Genomic DNA, 15,799 nt, shown 5'->3' with positions numbered 1-15,799 from the left:
AGGAAATTAAAGGCCTTTGTTAGATTGGACACTTGAAGTTAAATATCATTAAAATTAATAAATTAAAAGAAAACCGGCAAGATGGAATTGGGGAGAAATTTGGCCATGAATTGAGACTTCCAGGCTGATAATGTATAGACTGATGGACATGGGGAATTCAAACCGGGGAAGGGGGGGGGGGAGATTTGGAATCCAAAGGCTGTGTAACAATCTTTTGAATTTTTTTATATCTCTTATTTTCTATTTTTTTATATAACTTATGCATGTCATTTTATTTTGATTGGACGTGTTTAAAAAAAGGGAATTCGTGGAAGGAACTGGGGTGGATCTTGGGGAAAATCTTTTTTCTTTTCTTGTTAATGATGTGGGACGGTGTAAGATTTGTATAATTCAATTTGGATAGTGGGTTAAACAAATTAAGCTTCAAATTGGGAGTGAGAGCTTGTAGAACCAAATTAAGGAAAGGGGAATACAGTCGGGGGGGGGGGAGGGGGGGAGTCCCAGAAAGTAGGCAATGAAAGTAAGGTTTTAAATATCTTTTTTTTTCTTTTTCTTTTTTCTTTGTATTTCTATATTTTTGGAAACTTTAATAAATATGATTAAAAAAAAAAAAATATTATTCATGGACCTTAGGGTCCTCTGCGGAACGTACCAGGAGAGGCAGTCCCGTAAGTACAAGGGTCCGAGGCTGCATAGGGCTTTAAAGGTTAAAACCAGCACCTTAAACTATACTCCACTGGGAGCCAGTGCAGCTGGTAAAGCACTGGGTGAATATGCTCCCATGGCAAGGACCCTGTGAGGAGCCTCGCTGCAGCATTCTGCACCTGCTGGAGTTTCTGGGACAGTTTCAAGGGCAGTCCCACATAGAGCAAGTTACAGTAGTCAAGCCTGGAGGTGACCGTCGCATGGATCATGTCACATGCATAAAGAAGGCTGATCGCCGAAGAATTGATGCTTTTGAATTATGGTGCTAGAGGAGACTCTTGAGAGTTCCATGAACTGCAAGAAGATCAAACCTATCCATTCTGAAGGAAATCAGCCCTGAGTGCTCACTGGAAGGACAGATCCTGAAGCTGAGGCTCCAATACTTTGGCCACCTCATGAGAAAAGAAGACTCCCTGGAAATGACCACTCCCCACACGCCTTTTGTGTGGTTGCGTGCAGCCCCCGGATCCCAGTGAGGCTCCCGGTAGTATGGGCTGGCTTCACCCTCCCCAGACTGGATACCTGGAGATCTCTGCCTACCTCAGCCAATCGCCCAATCCTGCCTGGGGAGGCATTGCCAGGGGATCGGCCAGGTAGGGGGAGGGACCGTCCTGCCCACACAACGGAAAGTGAATCTTATACCTGCGAAGCGTCAGTTGGCTCCAGAGCTTCTCCCATCCTGCCCTCCCTCAGTTAAGCCTTCTTTTGCAGGTTAACCTCTTCTCCACAGGTACGTGGGTCACTGTTGAAGGGCCGGAAAGGAATTTTCCTGCATTGGCAGGTTTTGCCTTTCCCGTAGCAAAAATGTCACAACTTTGGCGGTTTCAGGCCTTGGGTGGAATCCTTTAGTCTATCTTCCTAAAATTGGGGGGGGGGGCGTGAAGCGGTGACCCAAGCCCCCCTTGCGGCAGTGATCCCAGGGTTCCCCATTAAAGGGGTCTTGAGGAGAGGCATTAGCCATACGCCAAGAGGTTGTCATTGCTTTCCCCTGCGAAGGCGGCAAAACAGGGGGCGGGCTCTCTGCTTGAACATATGTTTTCCAGAGCCAGCCCAATCCCCACACATTCTGGATAACCCTGAAGTCTCCCAGATCCCCAGCTGGGGACTGAGAAGGATAAATGCCCAATGCCTGAGCCAAGGTCTCCCTACATCTAAAACTTAATAAAGTTGTGGCCAATTTTAATCCCATAGCACATTTCTTGAGTCATTATTCCACTCAGGGGTCGCCTGGGGTTGGGGGGACTATGCCTGTCCACACAAAGATCCTGATGTTGGGAAAGATAGAGGGCACAAGGAGAAGGGGACGACAGAGAATGAGATGGTTGGACAGTGTTCTCGAAACTACCAACATGAATTTGACAAAACTGGGAGACAGTGGAAGACATTAGCCTGGTGTGCTCTGGTCCATGGGGTCACAAAGAGTCAGACACAACTAAATGACTAAACAACAACAACAAATTTAGTGGAAACAAGCTGCAGTGGAATGGAAGCAGTGCTAATGTTTATGAACACAGATGAGAATGGAAATTGTTGCCTTCTTACCTGTATAGTGCCTGTATTACTGGAACTGTCTTTAGTAAGGATAACAACATCTCTGAGGGAGGATAATTTTGAAGTGAAAAACATGAGTGTGTTACGTAAATTTGGTTTCCCTATAGAATACTGTAATTGGATTAAAATGATTTATAAAAACCCAACGTCCCGGGTCATTACAAATGGAAGAATTTTGAATTTGATTAGTTTAAATTGAGGAACGAGACAAGGATGTCCTCTTTCTCCGTTATTATTTAATCTGTGCCTGGAACCATTGACAAGAGCAAAAATTCAGGATGAGCATATCAAGGGTGTAAAACACAACAAAGATAATTACAAAATTGTATTATTTGCGGATGATATCCTTTTATTTATTACAAAACCAGAAGATACAATTCCAAAAATTATGGAGAAAATAAAAAACCTTTGGCAGAATATCAGGATATTCTATAAATTGGACAAAATCAGAGATTTTACCAATTGGGCCAAGGGCTACATTGTATAGAAACCATCAATTTCAGATGTGCAAAGACTTTATTAAATATTTGGGTATAATGATTTCATTGGATATAGACCAAATTGTAAAATTAAATTTGAATCAAATTATAAATGAGATTTTTTTGATATATATTGAAAGGTGGGGACCTCTAAACCTTTCCCTTTGGGGAAAGGTTCATGTCCTCAAAATGAATGTTGTTCCAAAGCTTTTATACATTCTCAGAGGATTACCAATACATATTCCCAAATTTTACTTCCAAAAAATAAATCAACTAATTAGATCGTGCCTATGGGGTACAAAGCCACCAAAAATATTACTACATAAAATGCAACTTCCAACTAAGGAAGGTGGCTTTGGTCTCCCAAATCTGGAACTATATCACCAGGCCTACCTGCTGAGTAAGACTAACGATTGGAGAGCTAGCAGGAATCCCAATTGGGCTACTCTTGAATATAGTTTCTTGGAAGCTCTTCTAGGGTGGACTAAACTGGGCTGAAATTTTATGAAATATCCTATTATCCTGGAGACTATTAAAGCACCTATAAAAAATTGGATGAATATAAATAAAAATAATAAGGATGACCCCTTTCAGCATGAGAAATTAACAATATGGGCCAACCCAAAATTAAAAATTGGAAATCAAGTAATAATTTGGCAAAATTGGATGAAAAAAGGTATTTTGACATTGAATCAATTAATTGATGAAAATTACAAATTTGTGGAATATAAGACCTTGCAAGTAAAGTATGGATTAACCAGAGAAACACAATGGCAATACATCCAATTGAAACATATGTTGGAAAGGCAGTTTGGCCCTGAGGCTATAGCAGTATTGGAAACACCTACAAGATTTAATTTCTGCAACAAAAGCAAAGAACTCTACACTTGCACTATATAAAACCCTACTCAACAGAAAGAAATATGATTTAGAATATGATAGACAAAAATGGAGTGAAGAGTTAGGGGTACAGATAACAAATGATAAATGGGAGTCAAGTATAAAATCAACAGAAATAGCTTCTATGGATTTAAGACTTATTCAGCAGAAAATAATATTCAGAGTCCCCTGGACTCCAGCAAAACTTTACCAGAAGAAAATAACAAATGCAGACAACTGCTGGAGATGTGGAAGTAAAAATGCGAACTTAGTACATATGATGATTAACTGCCCGATGATAAGATCATTTTGGTGTGAGGTGAGGATATATATAGCAAGAGTAATAAAAAGAAATTGTTATTTAGGGGATTTGAATTTAATTCTAAATTATATACCGGAAACGTGGGAGATTACAAGGGGTCAAAAAAAATGGATGTATCGTGCCATATTAGAAGCAAAAAAACTTGTCTTGATGAATTGGAAGAGCTCCAGAAAGATTCCATTGAGCACATGGATTGACAATATGGACAGACTAGCGACATACGAACAAATTGCATATTGACACAAATTAAGAATGGATAAATATGAAAAAATCTGGAAGGAATACTTAAGCGGTAAGGCGGACAGTGGTGGGAAGTAGGGGGAGGAGAGGTGGGGAAATATTGTTAAAAAGGTGTAGTCATAGGTCTATCAGTGTATCCAAATGTGAATTGTTAAATTGTGTTATTAGTGTTATTGTGGTGTTGTATGTGTTTTTTGTGGTTGCTGTTTATATTGAAAAAATGATTAAATAATTTTTTTAAAAAATGTGTGTGTGTGTGTGTGTGTGTGAGAGAGAGAGAGAGAGAGAGAGAGAAATACTTGCTCCCTCAGCACATTGCTCCAGTCAAAACTGGAGTCCCCAAAGCTACATTAAAGTAAAAAGATATCCCACTTCACATGTTTCAACCCTTTATCAACTAAAATAGAAAGAAATAATTTCCCCACTGAAATTAAATATTATTTACCTACCTGTACGCTGGACAGACTGTTGCACTGCCTGCTCAAAATCCACATCTTTAGGTATACAAAATGCTTGAAAACCTTCTTCATCAGTTACAAATGTGTATCGTTTCCCCAGCATATACACTGTGAATACTGGTCCATACTGAAAAATATAGTGTTAAAAAAGTTAAGTAGTTTTTATCAACATCACTAGCAGGGTTATCTGAAGTTCTGTAAGATGAAATTGCTACCTATGGAGGTTGAGTAATATAATATTTTAGGTGCTGATACAACAAGGATAGGAAACGAAGTGAAATGTAAAGATGTAAAGTTTAATTTTGTAAACCATCAGACGAGAGGGAGGGAAGTCATTAGGCTCAGTTGAGCCAAAGAGATAAAATAAGAGGGTACGATGTTACGTAATGTGATTATATGTAATCTTTTACATATAAAAATACCGGTATGTAATTTTTATAATAAAGAAGTTAAGTAGTTTAATACAACTACATTTAGGGGGAGCCATTGGGTCCTGCCCATTGGCTCCCCTTTGGCACCAGAAACTCAGCTCCCAGGCAGACATTGCACACAGCAAGCACAAGAAAAGCAATCATGGCACCTGCCTGCATGCCCAGCCTTCCACTTTTCCATCTATTCCCAACAGCAAGGGCTGGTAGACCGGCTGGCTGGGCTGCCTCACCCAATTGCTTGCTTGCTTACTCCAAGGCTGCCTCAGTTCCTGGCAACCAGCACCTCCTGGCCAGCCCCAGAGGCATCATTCGCCTGGGGAGCTTATAGCCAGGGCTGCTGCAACAAACAGCCAGACAAGCCTTTGGGAGGCAGAGACACAAGAGGGCATCAGAGGAGGGAGGGGAGGAAACAGGGACAGAGGCCAGTGTTGCCTGCAGTACACCTGACTATCATTCAAGGCACCCCAACATACCGCGGCACACAGGTTGAGAAACATTGTTCTAGGGAATGGATTTTGAACAAGGGGGAGGCAATGCACCCATAAGGTATCTCCACCCTGTGACCCATTTCTGAAGATCAGCAGGATAATAGTTGGGGTGGGAGATATACAAAAAACAAAATGCTAAGTGTGGTTGTTGTGATGAAATAGAGTAAGACAAACTGGCAGCCACAGCCATTCATTCCTTGCTGGGCTGCGAGCACACCGCCTTTCCCCTACATGGCTCTGATTTAAAAGTGCTTTGTGGTCCACACAAACCTCAGTTCCTCTCTAGTCTCTGTCCTTGCTTGCCTCTCCTACCCAGTTTCACTCTGCGTTTCTGCTACTCCTCCTCCTTCCTCCTTATGCACAATCTTTCCCACTCTATGAATGTGGTTTATACTCTGTTTCTACCTCTTTCCTGCATGTGGGAACATATGCACAGTTCTAACTTTCCCTATTAGGTTTCATTTTTTGCTAATTTGGGGATCACCTGAGTACAGAGAGAAAGAGAGAGACCTCCCACTTTTACATGTCCTTATGCCATCAGCACTGAAGGCTGCATTGAAAATGCAGAAAACAGTATTATCTAAAATCTCTTAGCAATACTGTTGTGAAAGGGGGAAAAAGCAGATTGCATTACAATGAAGTTGCAAAATTTATTATAAAAAACACATTTGTATACATAGTGCTTGAAAATACTCATTTTATAAGACTCTCGTAGAATTCTATTTTAATGCATTCTTTCAACACTGAGTAGCTTTCAGGACAGCTTGAAAAGCACACATGAACTTTAGTAACCTAACACTTTGCTTGTTCAAGGAGAACTGTCCTGTTAGATAAGAACTGCCACATTGTTCTGAACAGCGCCCTAAAGCTAGAGAGAGAGAGAGAGCAAATACGTGTTTTAGCATTTCTCTCAGCATGTTATTCTATCATAGTAATTCAGACCATATAAATTGTTTGATAACAGTCAGCTAACACAAAGCATATTAAATTGTAAAAAGTGAAGTACCGTATTTTTCGCTCTATAAGACGCACCAGATCACAAGAAGCACCTAGTTTTTGGAGGAGGAAAACAAGAGGAAAAAAATTCTGAATCTCAGAAGCCAGAACAGCAAGAGGGATCGCTGTGCAGTGAAAGCAGCAATCCCTCTTGCTGTTCTGGCTTCTGGGATAGCTGTGCAGCCTGCATTTGCTCCATAAGACGCACACACATTTCCCCTTACTTTTTAGGAGGGAAAAAGTGAGTCTTATAGAGCAAAAAATACGGTAAGTTAGAAACCTGGCTTGTTCAGCTCAAGCTCAAGCCTTTTCATCCTCTCCCTCCCCGATCTCTGGTCTGTGACTGTACTAAATGGCTTCATTCATTCATTCTCCCTCCCCATCCCTGGCTCCCACAGTTATTACCTTGAGTCTGGCTTGTTTGATGAATTCCAGAGGAGCTTTCCCAAATTTGAAGGCAGCTCCGAACCAAGGGATGCAGCCACGGATACAAGGCGGCTCATTGACGTTTCTGAATGGAAAGAAAATATGCTTGACAACAAAACCTAGAACCACTGTAAACAGGAGAGCCAAAATGATTTCCATCTTCTTTCCTCTGTAGCAGTTGCTTTTCTGACACAGGCTGCCGCTGTAAGATATAATGCTGCTAGGGGTTACTTCAGGATAGTATTCAAAAAAATCTTGTTTGTACTGCTGCCTTCTTGTGGATGCTATGATAAAAGACAAGTTTATTACATAGTTCAGCTTGCCTCTGGGAGAGGCTAGTTTTACTTTCTAACTGACCCTCAAAATGGACTTCTCTTCTCTCTGTTCTCTGAAACATGAAGCCATATTTCATTTTCCTTCTTGTCCAATATTAACTGTTGTAAGCTATTCTGTTCCAAATAATGAAAATAGATCCTTTGTTATTTAACTGTGCATACATTGCCTTGATATTTTTTTTATATCAATAGACAGTATTACAGTTTTGGGGCCACAGAGCCTGAGCACATTTGGTATTTACAGACATTTAGGAACAGACACAATGCAGACAGGTCCAGGAGCAATGTGTCACAACTGCTGATCATTACTCATTTCTGTCTCTCTCTGTGCACTCCAGTAGTTCAGAAGGACAGGACTTTCCTCACATCCACCATCACATAGACTATGGAGAAGCTCACCACATGACTAGCTGTGATGACCTAAGCTCTTTCAGCTTTTTCTCCACATTTTATCTGCAGGCTTCCAGCCATGGGAGCTATTTGGAAGATTCCCCTTTTCTTCCCCTTGTATTTTGGGGCTGAAAAGAGCAGTCTGCACATCTGCCTTCAGCTAATTTTTCTATAATTCCTCCATGAAACTTCAGAAATACTGTTTCCCCTCTCATGATCTCTGCAATGGGGAATCCTCCATGCAATGTCTGTCTTACATGCTTTGCCAGCCTCTGATTACTAAGACCCATCGTGGGTTTCTCAAAAATAAGTCATTCCGACGAATCTCATTACATTTTGATGGAGTTACAAGCTTGGTGGATCAGGGGAATGTTGTGGACATAGTGTATCTTGATTTCAGTAAGGCTTTTGACAAAGTCCCCCATTATATTCTTGTGAGGAAGTTGGTAAAATGTGGGTTGAATGAGGCAACTGTTAGATTTGTAGCTGGTTGGCAGACCAAACCCAAAGTACTCATTAATGGTTCCTAGTCATCCTGGGGGAAAGTGACACATGGGGTGCTGCAGAGTTCTCCTGGGCCCCTTGTTGTTCAGTGTCTTTATAAGCGACTTGGATGAAGGAATTGAGGGGATGCACATCCAATTTGCAGATGACACCAAACTGGGAGGGGTAGCTAAGACAGAATCAGGAATCAACATGACGGGCCCAGACTAACAAAACGGATCTTAACAGGGACACATGTACGGTTCTGTACTCAGTAGGCAGGAAGAGCCAGATGCATAAATATAAGATGGGGGACACCTGGCTTACATGTGAAAAGGATCTAGGGACCTTGGTGGACCACAAGCTTAACATGAGTTGACAGTGTCATGCAGCAGCAGAAAAGCCTAACACTACTGTCAGGGAAGAGTTAGAAGTTTTCAGTTTATCAGAGGGAGAAAGCATTCCCCAAGGGGGGAAGGAGAGCAGTGAATCTAATAGAAGGGAGCAAGAGGAACAACAGGGAGGGACCGGCTGTTCACAGGAAAGGCAAGGGTTCAGTTCTAGCTCAGATTTGGAGGAGGGGAGATACAAGCCAGCTCTAGCCAGGAGGGTAGGAAAAAGAGTGGGAAAACGGGGGGTGAGAGAAACTCTGGAGCTGAACCCAACATGGCGACGAAGGTAGTTACCAAGTAATTTCGTTTACCCTCATCAAAGTTTTACGTGGTTTTAAGCGGTTTTATCCTCCTCTGTTTTTATCCGTGAGTTTTAATGATCTGCTGGCTGTGCTGGCTGTCTTTTAATCTCGTTCCACTTGTGTTATTTTGTTTTATCTGGGTTGTTCCGACCCCCCCGGACTCGCCACCACGGCTGCTGCCGCCGCCTCCCTAACTGGGAGAGATAAGTGAAAAGTTTCCTGGGTATAAATCCTCTGCCCGGTCAACCAGCTATTTTCTTTTAGCTGTCAGCTTACTGCATATTGCGAAGTGAAGTTTGCCCGACTGCTGGAACCGGGCTGTTTCAAAAATCCTAGGAACAAGGAAGAGGGGAAGGAAGAGGCTTGAACTGGAGTAATTTTACGGCACCACTCTCCTGGTAGTGGTAGTATTCCTGTGAGGAAGACTAAAGGACTTAAGGAGCTCCCCAGCACAGTGCTCACGACGGTTCCCCTGCAAAATTGATTTATGGGCCATGGAAAACGCCCAAGAGACCCTGACGAGGCATTATCCTCTCCGAGGCCTAAGCAATCAAGGAAGGGTTTACCTAAAGGTGGGAGAGGCCCCGAGGAATGTATCTACTCAATAGCAATTCAAAATCGTTTCGATCCTCTAACGGCCCTTGAAACAACATCAAAAGATGAGGCCCCTGAGACGCTACAAATTGGAAAAGCCAATGGTAACACAAATGGGGATGGTCCCTATCCGAAGGAGGTGTTGGTAGCCGAATCTGCGGACTGCACAGGTTGTGAGCAACTCCATCTAATAATTAGAACTCTAAACTGTATATTTAAGAGAATTGATGGCCTATCCTCTCAGCTGCATAGCCTTCAGCAAAAACTGGATGACCAGCCGGTACAGACAGCCCAAGATGGGGCAGTAGATGTTCCATTGTGCCGGCAGAAAGCGCCACCAAACACTGATCGTATGAAGAACTGCAAATATAATCTCAACCCCTCACTGAATCGCCAATCCCTGACTCTACATCCAAGGAAGATTTCCCTAACCTTCCGGGAAAGGGACCCAAGTTGGGCAACGCTACATGGGACCAAAGAGCACCTCAGATGGCTTTTAAAACTTGAGACATCACAAATAGATCTTTGTGCTGTGCTTCCCTTAATCCAACAGAACAGATATCAGAGAATGATGCTGGCTTTCCACTCTGCAAAAATCCCCTCTCTTATTATTAAGCAAAAAGTGTTTTTGAATAGTCTTGGCATTTTTCCAACGAGAGTCTTCATGGATTCCATAATTAGACCCCTCCTATCGGAGGGATTAATCAAGGAGACGGCACAACCCTCCCATCCTGAACCACAAAAGAGGGCTGAGCTGCACACCCCATGTCTGGGCCAGTTCCAAAATGCCTCCACTCCTACAACTAAACACTACGATTGTGCCAGTAACTCTCTGACACCCCAGGAGGAAAGAGAGCTTATCGCCTCCTTTGGAGAGTTACCAGCGATGGAACAACAAGAAATTATAAATAGGCTAGACTTACTTAAACTTCAGCTCCTAAGTATTGCCTGCAATGGAGTTTCTACGAATAATATCCACCCTAATTTAGCGGTGCCATGCCCCATGGAGGTGGAAACAGCAATTCCCCAATACCCAGCATATAAGGTGCCTTCTGCATTGGATGGGAAGGCCTCACTGCTGAAGGCAGACTCTTCTCCTCCCCTTCACGTTGGTAACTCATCCCTGCTGCTAATAGACTTATCTGTTCCCTCCGTGATTAACCGATCAAAGAATGGAACTCAGGATAACACCCCCCTGGATAAATCGTTGTCCCTTCATTCCTCCATGCCGGACTTGGAATCAACATACATCGAAGACCATCCACAACATGAGACGGCAGTGGCCACTCCAAGTCAGGCTTCTTCAGAGCACTCTTGTCCACCAAAAATCCAACAATTACGTGAAGAAGACACTACAGTGTCGAGAGTCACCACAGAGTGGATTGAAGACCCAGCAGGACATATAAATCAAAGGATCACAAGTGTATCGGTTAGATCCCCAAAGAGGACGGCTCCAGCGGACTTGGCAGGAGCCTCTTCAGAGCCTAGTTGGGCCCGACAGCTAAAAACGCCAAATATTATCCCTACCCACCAGGATGCTAACTCTCTTCTGCCCCCCAAAAATTCTGGCCCTCGTGAGTCGATCGTGCCACAACCGGCTCGCATTAGAGCAAAAGACTCCCCACAACCGGTGTGCACCAGAGCAAAAGACTCACCACACCAGGACGACAACTTTCAGCAAAGGAAAATAACGGACTTCTTTAAGGGAGCGTCCTGGTCGCATAAGAGCCCCCCACAAGAATTTAAATGACGGTTAGCCGGACAATCCAGAAAACCACCAATATCGATCCTCTGTTGGAACATAGCTGGCTGGCGTAGGAAAAAATGTGACCCAGAATTCCAGTCGTCTATCAACTCGTTTCATATCATTCTATTGCAAGAAACTTGGGAGGAGGGTGAAATTGTCATAAACGGATTCGACCTATTATCCCTTCCAGCTTACCCCTCCCAGAAAGGAGGACGGCCGAAAGGTGGTCTAGTAATTGGTATCTCACTGAAGCTGCATTTCAAATTTTCACTAGTTTTGATTGCTCCCCCTTATGCTTTATCCGGGTTGATGTCGGGGGGAAAAGTATCACTGCTAATCTCTAATGTCTACCTCCCGCCAGGGGGTTCGTCCCTTGAACTGCATGATAGATGGGAAATATTAGAAGATCATTTAGTATCATGCCGAGTCAAATATGCCAATAGCCAATTCTTAATTGGTGGTGACTTCAACGCACGTATAGCAGCAAATTGGGCTGATTTAACTAAAGCAAAATGGTGGACTGCCCCAAGTCTTGACAATTATGATTTGAGACATGCCTTAGGGAGAGCCTCAAAAGACTCTAAAGTAAACGAGGCTGGAGTACTTCTTTACCAGATGGCTATTCGCTTAAACTTAGAACCCCTGAATGGCTGCTGCCCTCCTGATATACCGGGGGAGTATACCCACCTAGGCATAAAATCAAACAGTGTACTAGATTACCTTTTAGCCTCGAGTGACCTGATTTCGAAAGCTCTCTCTTTTAAGATTGGCAATATTCACTATAGTGATCACCTTCCACTTGCTGCTACGTTTGACCTTGACTGGCACGGGGACGAGCACGGTCATCTAACTCAATTAGATACTAATGCAGAAAACCCGGTAGAGGGTATTAATACGGCATTACGAGTGAAGGGTATAAAGTGGTCTGTAACGCAGGCTCAAAAATATTCTGAATTTTTTCAGCAGGAGATCATACAAACCTATTCAGCCCTTGGCATAACTTCATATGATCACGATCAAACTATTAATCTATTTGCCAATCTGTTGAATGACCTCACGTCATTCTTTTCTGTCCCAACCCACCAGGCAAATTGGGCCCACCCCAAGATAGGTGCACCGTGGTTTAACCGTAATTGCAAACAAGCCAAACAACACCTTTGTGCTATTTATAATGATTACAAATCCTCAGGGGCGATTACGCTCCCCAAGGAGTACTACCAGGCAAAATCTGCTTACAAATATGTGCAGAAAAAGGCCAAACAGGAATGGCAATTGAACCGCTGGCAAGCACTTATAGCTGCCTCAAGTACCCGTAATTCCCGAAAATTCTGGCTGTTGGTTAACAGAAAATCTAAAAGATACCCCTTAACAGTTATTCCTGCCCCAATTTGGGAATCCTTTCTAAGGAATTATTTTGCCTTACCAGACCTTAATATTAATACAATCGATGGAGTCTATGAGCAGCTCCCTCTTTGGCCACCCACTGACCCGGAAGAAATCCACGGACTTATTTCTAATCTTAAAATCGGAAAAGCCCCCGGTCCTGATCTAGTCCCGGCAGAAGCTATAAAACTTCATGCTGACTGGTGGGCGAAAATCTTGGCCGCTACCTTTGATGCCGTAAACAACAGTGGGAAGGTACCAAGAATATGGAAGGATGCGATTATAGTTCCAATTCATAAAAAAGGCTCGACAGATGACCCGGGAAATTACAGGAATATCAGTTTATTGTCATTAATTGGGAAAATATATGCACGGTTCTTGTTAACTAAGCTTACTAAGTGGGCCGAAGAGAACAACCTGATTGGGCCTGAACAGGCTGGTTTTAGACCGAATCAGTCAGCGGTTGATCAGGTCTTAGTTTTATACCACCTTGCCTGGAAATACTCCTCCCCAAATAGAGGCCAACTTTGTGCGGCCTTTATTGATTTAAAGGCCGCTTTTGACAGCATCCCCAGAGGATTGCTTTGGGGAAAACTAGCCCGATGGGGAATAGACAAAAGATTATTGTGGCTAATAACTAAATTGCATGACGGATCGGCCGCTAGGGTGAGAATCACTCCGGCAGGCGACCTCTCAAACTCAGTAGCTATCAATAGAGGTGTTCGCCAAGGATGTATCCTTGCTCCGACCCTTTTTAATCTATTTATAAGTGATATGAGGGCGCCTCTGATAGAGGCTCAAGAAACGATCCACGCCCCCCGTCTTGCCCAATATCGTTGCCCCCTTCTACTCTACGCAGACGACGCAGTGATCCTATCCTTTTCAAGAGTCGGCCTTAGGAGGGCATTAAAAATCTTCGATGTTTACTGCAAATCAAATTTTCTTACAATTAACCATGTTAAGTCCAAAGTCCTAATTTTCACCAAGAGTCGAAAAACCTATAATTGGAGAATAGACGGAAAAGCTATTGACCAAGTCTTTAAATTTCAGTACTTGGGAGTCTTTCTCCAACACAACATGGGCTGGAAGGTCCATGTTGCATATGTATTAAACAGAGCTAAAGCCCTTTCCTATGCGCTATTGCGTTTTTTCTTTTCAGATGGGGCTTTCCATATCCCATCAGTGTTAAAAGTTTTCAAGGCAAAGGTGATTGCAACAATAGCATATGCAGTCCCATTATGGGGGTCCCTTGCTAATCTAACCCATTTGGAGGTAATCCAAAACCAGTTTTTAAGAAGGTTGTTAAAATTACCCAGGTGTGTAAGCAATACTGCTATACGACTGGAACTAAATGTTATATCTCTAGAAACCACATTATGGAAATGCATCCTCTGTTACTGGTTGGCTTTATGGCATAAACTTCCAAATCTCCACTTGATACAATGCCTCTGGAGAGATGACTTCCCTAGCCCCTGGGCAAAAATAATACATGGGAAACTTGTGTCCCTAGGACTATCTCCATCTGAACTATTAAAATTGGATTTAACTTTGGCCAAAAGAATTATAACCCACAAATTAGAGGAGATGGATTTACAATTTAATATTGCGACAGGTGGTGGCACCTGTTCGCCGATAAACCTTGGCTTAACACCACCAACGAAACTTCCATCTTACTTAACTTCCTTATCTGTGGTGACGCACAGGTATGCCTTTATAATGGCTAGATTCAATGCTTTCCCATCAAACGTGTTGGGTAACAGACTCTCCAACGGACAGATCTCACTCCTCTGTGACTGTAAAAGCGGATCTATAGAATCGTTATATCATATAATCTTCTGTTGTCCATTACATTCGGCTTCACGGTCCAAGTTTCTGGCCCCATATTTATTGAGAATTGCGGACAGTCCTCAGGAAGCCCAAATAATATACTTATTAAACGACGAAGATACAAGTAGATCCCTTGCAATCGCTAGATATCTGAGTAATGTTTTATTTCAAAAGAGGAGAAATGGATCACTGTGTGTTTCTGACAGCTTAGCTAAACTTAAGAACCATCAATAAGTGCCAGAACTAACACGTATACCCCCCAAAATCTGATGGATCGGAATTGCGGTTTACATAGAGGGAGCTTATTGTGTATAGTGTTTACTTAACTAAAGTAAAATTGGTTTTATAAGGGTGTTTTAACTTGGAACTGTTTAAATTGTATTGTTTATGGATAAATTCTGATGTATTGTCTTCGATATGGGCCAATGGCCGCAATAAATCTAAATCTAAAGAGTGGGAAAACGAACGGAAAGGTGCCTTCGCCATTTTGAGGGTGGCTGGTCACGGAGAAGCAGAGCTCAGAAGGTATCTGAAATAAGTGACTCTGAGGAATAATAGTTAAGAACCGTTTATAAGATTGTTTTGTTAATACGCAATAAAAAGTTATAAAAGAACAAGAAGCGTTTGTGTGGTGATCTGAAGAGGACAACGACCAGGCCTGACAACTACCCTAGGCTGCATCAAGATAAGTATGTCCAAATCAAGGGAAGTCATAATACCACTCTATTCTGCCTTGGTCAGACCATACATGGAATACTGCGTCTAATTTTGGGCACAAAAATTTAAAGTTATTGACAAGCTGGTACATGTGCAGTGGGGGCACCCAAGATGATCCAGGGTCTGGAAACCAGGCTTTATGAGGAACAATTGAAGGAGCCAGGGAAAGAGGAGGTTGAGATATGATAACCATCTTCAACTCTCTCCAGGGCAGTCACATGGAGGGCGGGGCGGGCTTGATTTCTCCTGCTCTGGAGGGCAGGCTTTGAACCAATGCTTTCATATCACAGGAAAGGAGATTCCAACTAAACTTCAGGAGCTGTTCAACAGTGGAATGGTCTCCCTTGGGAGGTTTCCTGGGAGGTTTTTAAGCCGCGGTTGGAAGGCCATCTGCCCGGGATGCTTCAGCCAAGATTCCTGCATTGCAGGAGACTGGACTGGATGCCCCTTAGGGTAAAGGGTATTTGCCTGCCTGTGACTTGGCCCCATGAAACCGCCTCTCCTTGCTTCAACTTGACCTACTGATTTCTGCGGGTAACCCAAATGTTAGCTCCCTCTGAAGGCAGCGCAGCAACAAAAGCAGGGAGCGCCTGCCCAACTTGTCTGAGGTGTGGTCTGTGGGGCGTTGAAGGCTCGCTCCTTCCCGCATGGCAA

General features: G+C 43.0%; 1 protein-coding gene and 1 long non-coding RNA gene across 6 annotated transcripts in view; one reads left to right on the top strand and one right to left on the bottom strand.

Moving 5' to 3' along the window:
• CYP39A1 (cytochrome P450 family 39 subfamily A member 1) overlaps window positions 1-8,808 on the bottom strand; it is a 77,332-nt gene extending 68,524 nt beyond the window's left edge. For all 5 annotated transcript variants that reach the window (XM_080997430.1, XM_080997432.1, XM_080997431.1 and 2 more), the window contains exons 1-2: window positions 6,955-8,808; window positions 4,626-4,761 (exon numbers count right to left, since the gene is read on the bottom strand). In XM_080997430.1, coding sequence (XP_080853556.1) covers window positions 4,626-4,761; window positions 6,955-7,134 — 316 coding nt within the window. In that variant the 5' untranslated portion in view covers window positions 7,135-8,808. The remainder of the gene's footprint in view (window positions 1-4,625; window positions 4,762-6,954) is intronic.
• The window catches only part of LOC308472536, a 188,134-nt gene that overhangs the window by 98,165 nt on the left and 74,170 nt on the right, over window positions 1-15,799 (top strand). The window lies entirely within an intron of this gene.

This window comes from Podarcis pityusensis (genome assembly GCF_964106645.2).
Source record: "Podarcis pityusensis genome assembly, chromosome: 3".
In the NCBI taxonomy this organism is placed as follows: Eukaryota; Metazoa; Chordata; class Lepidosauria; order Squamata; family Lacertidae; genus Podarcis; species Podarcis pityusensis.
This window is presented reverse-complemented; position numbering and strand designations above follow the sequence as displayed.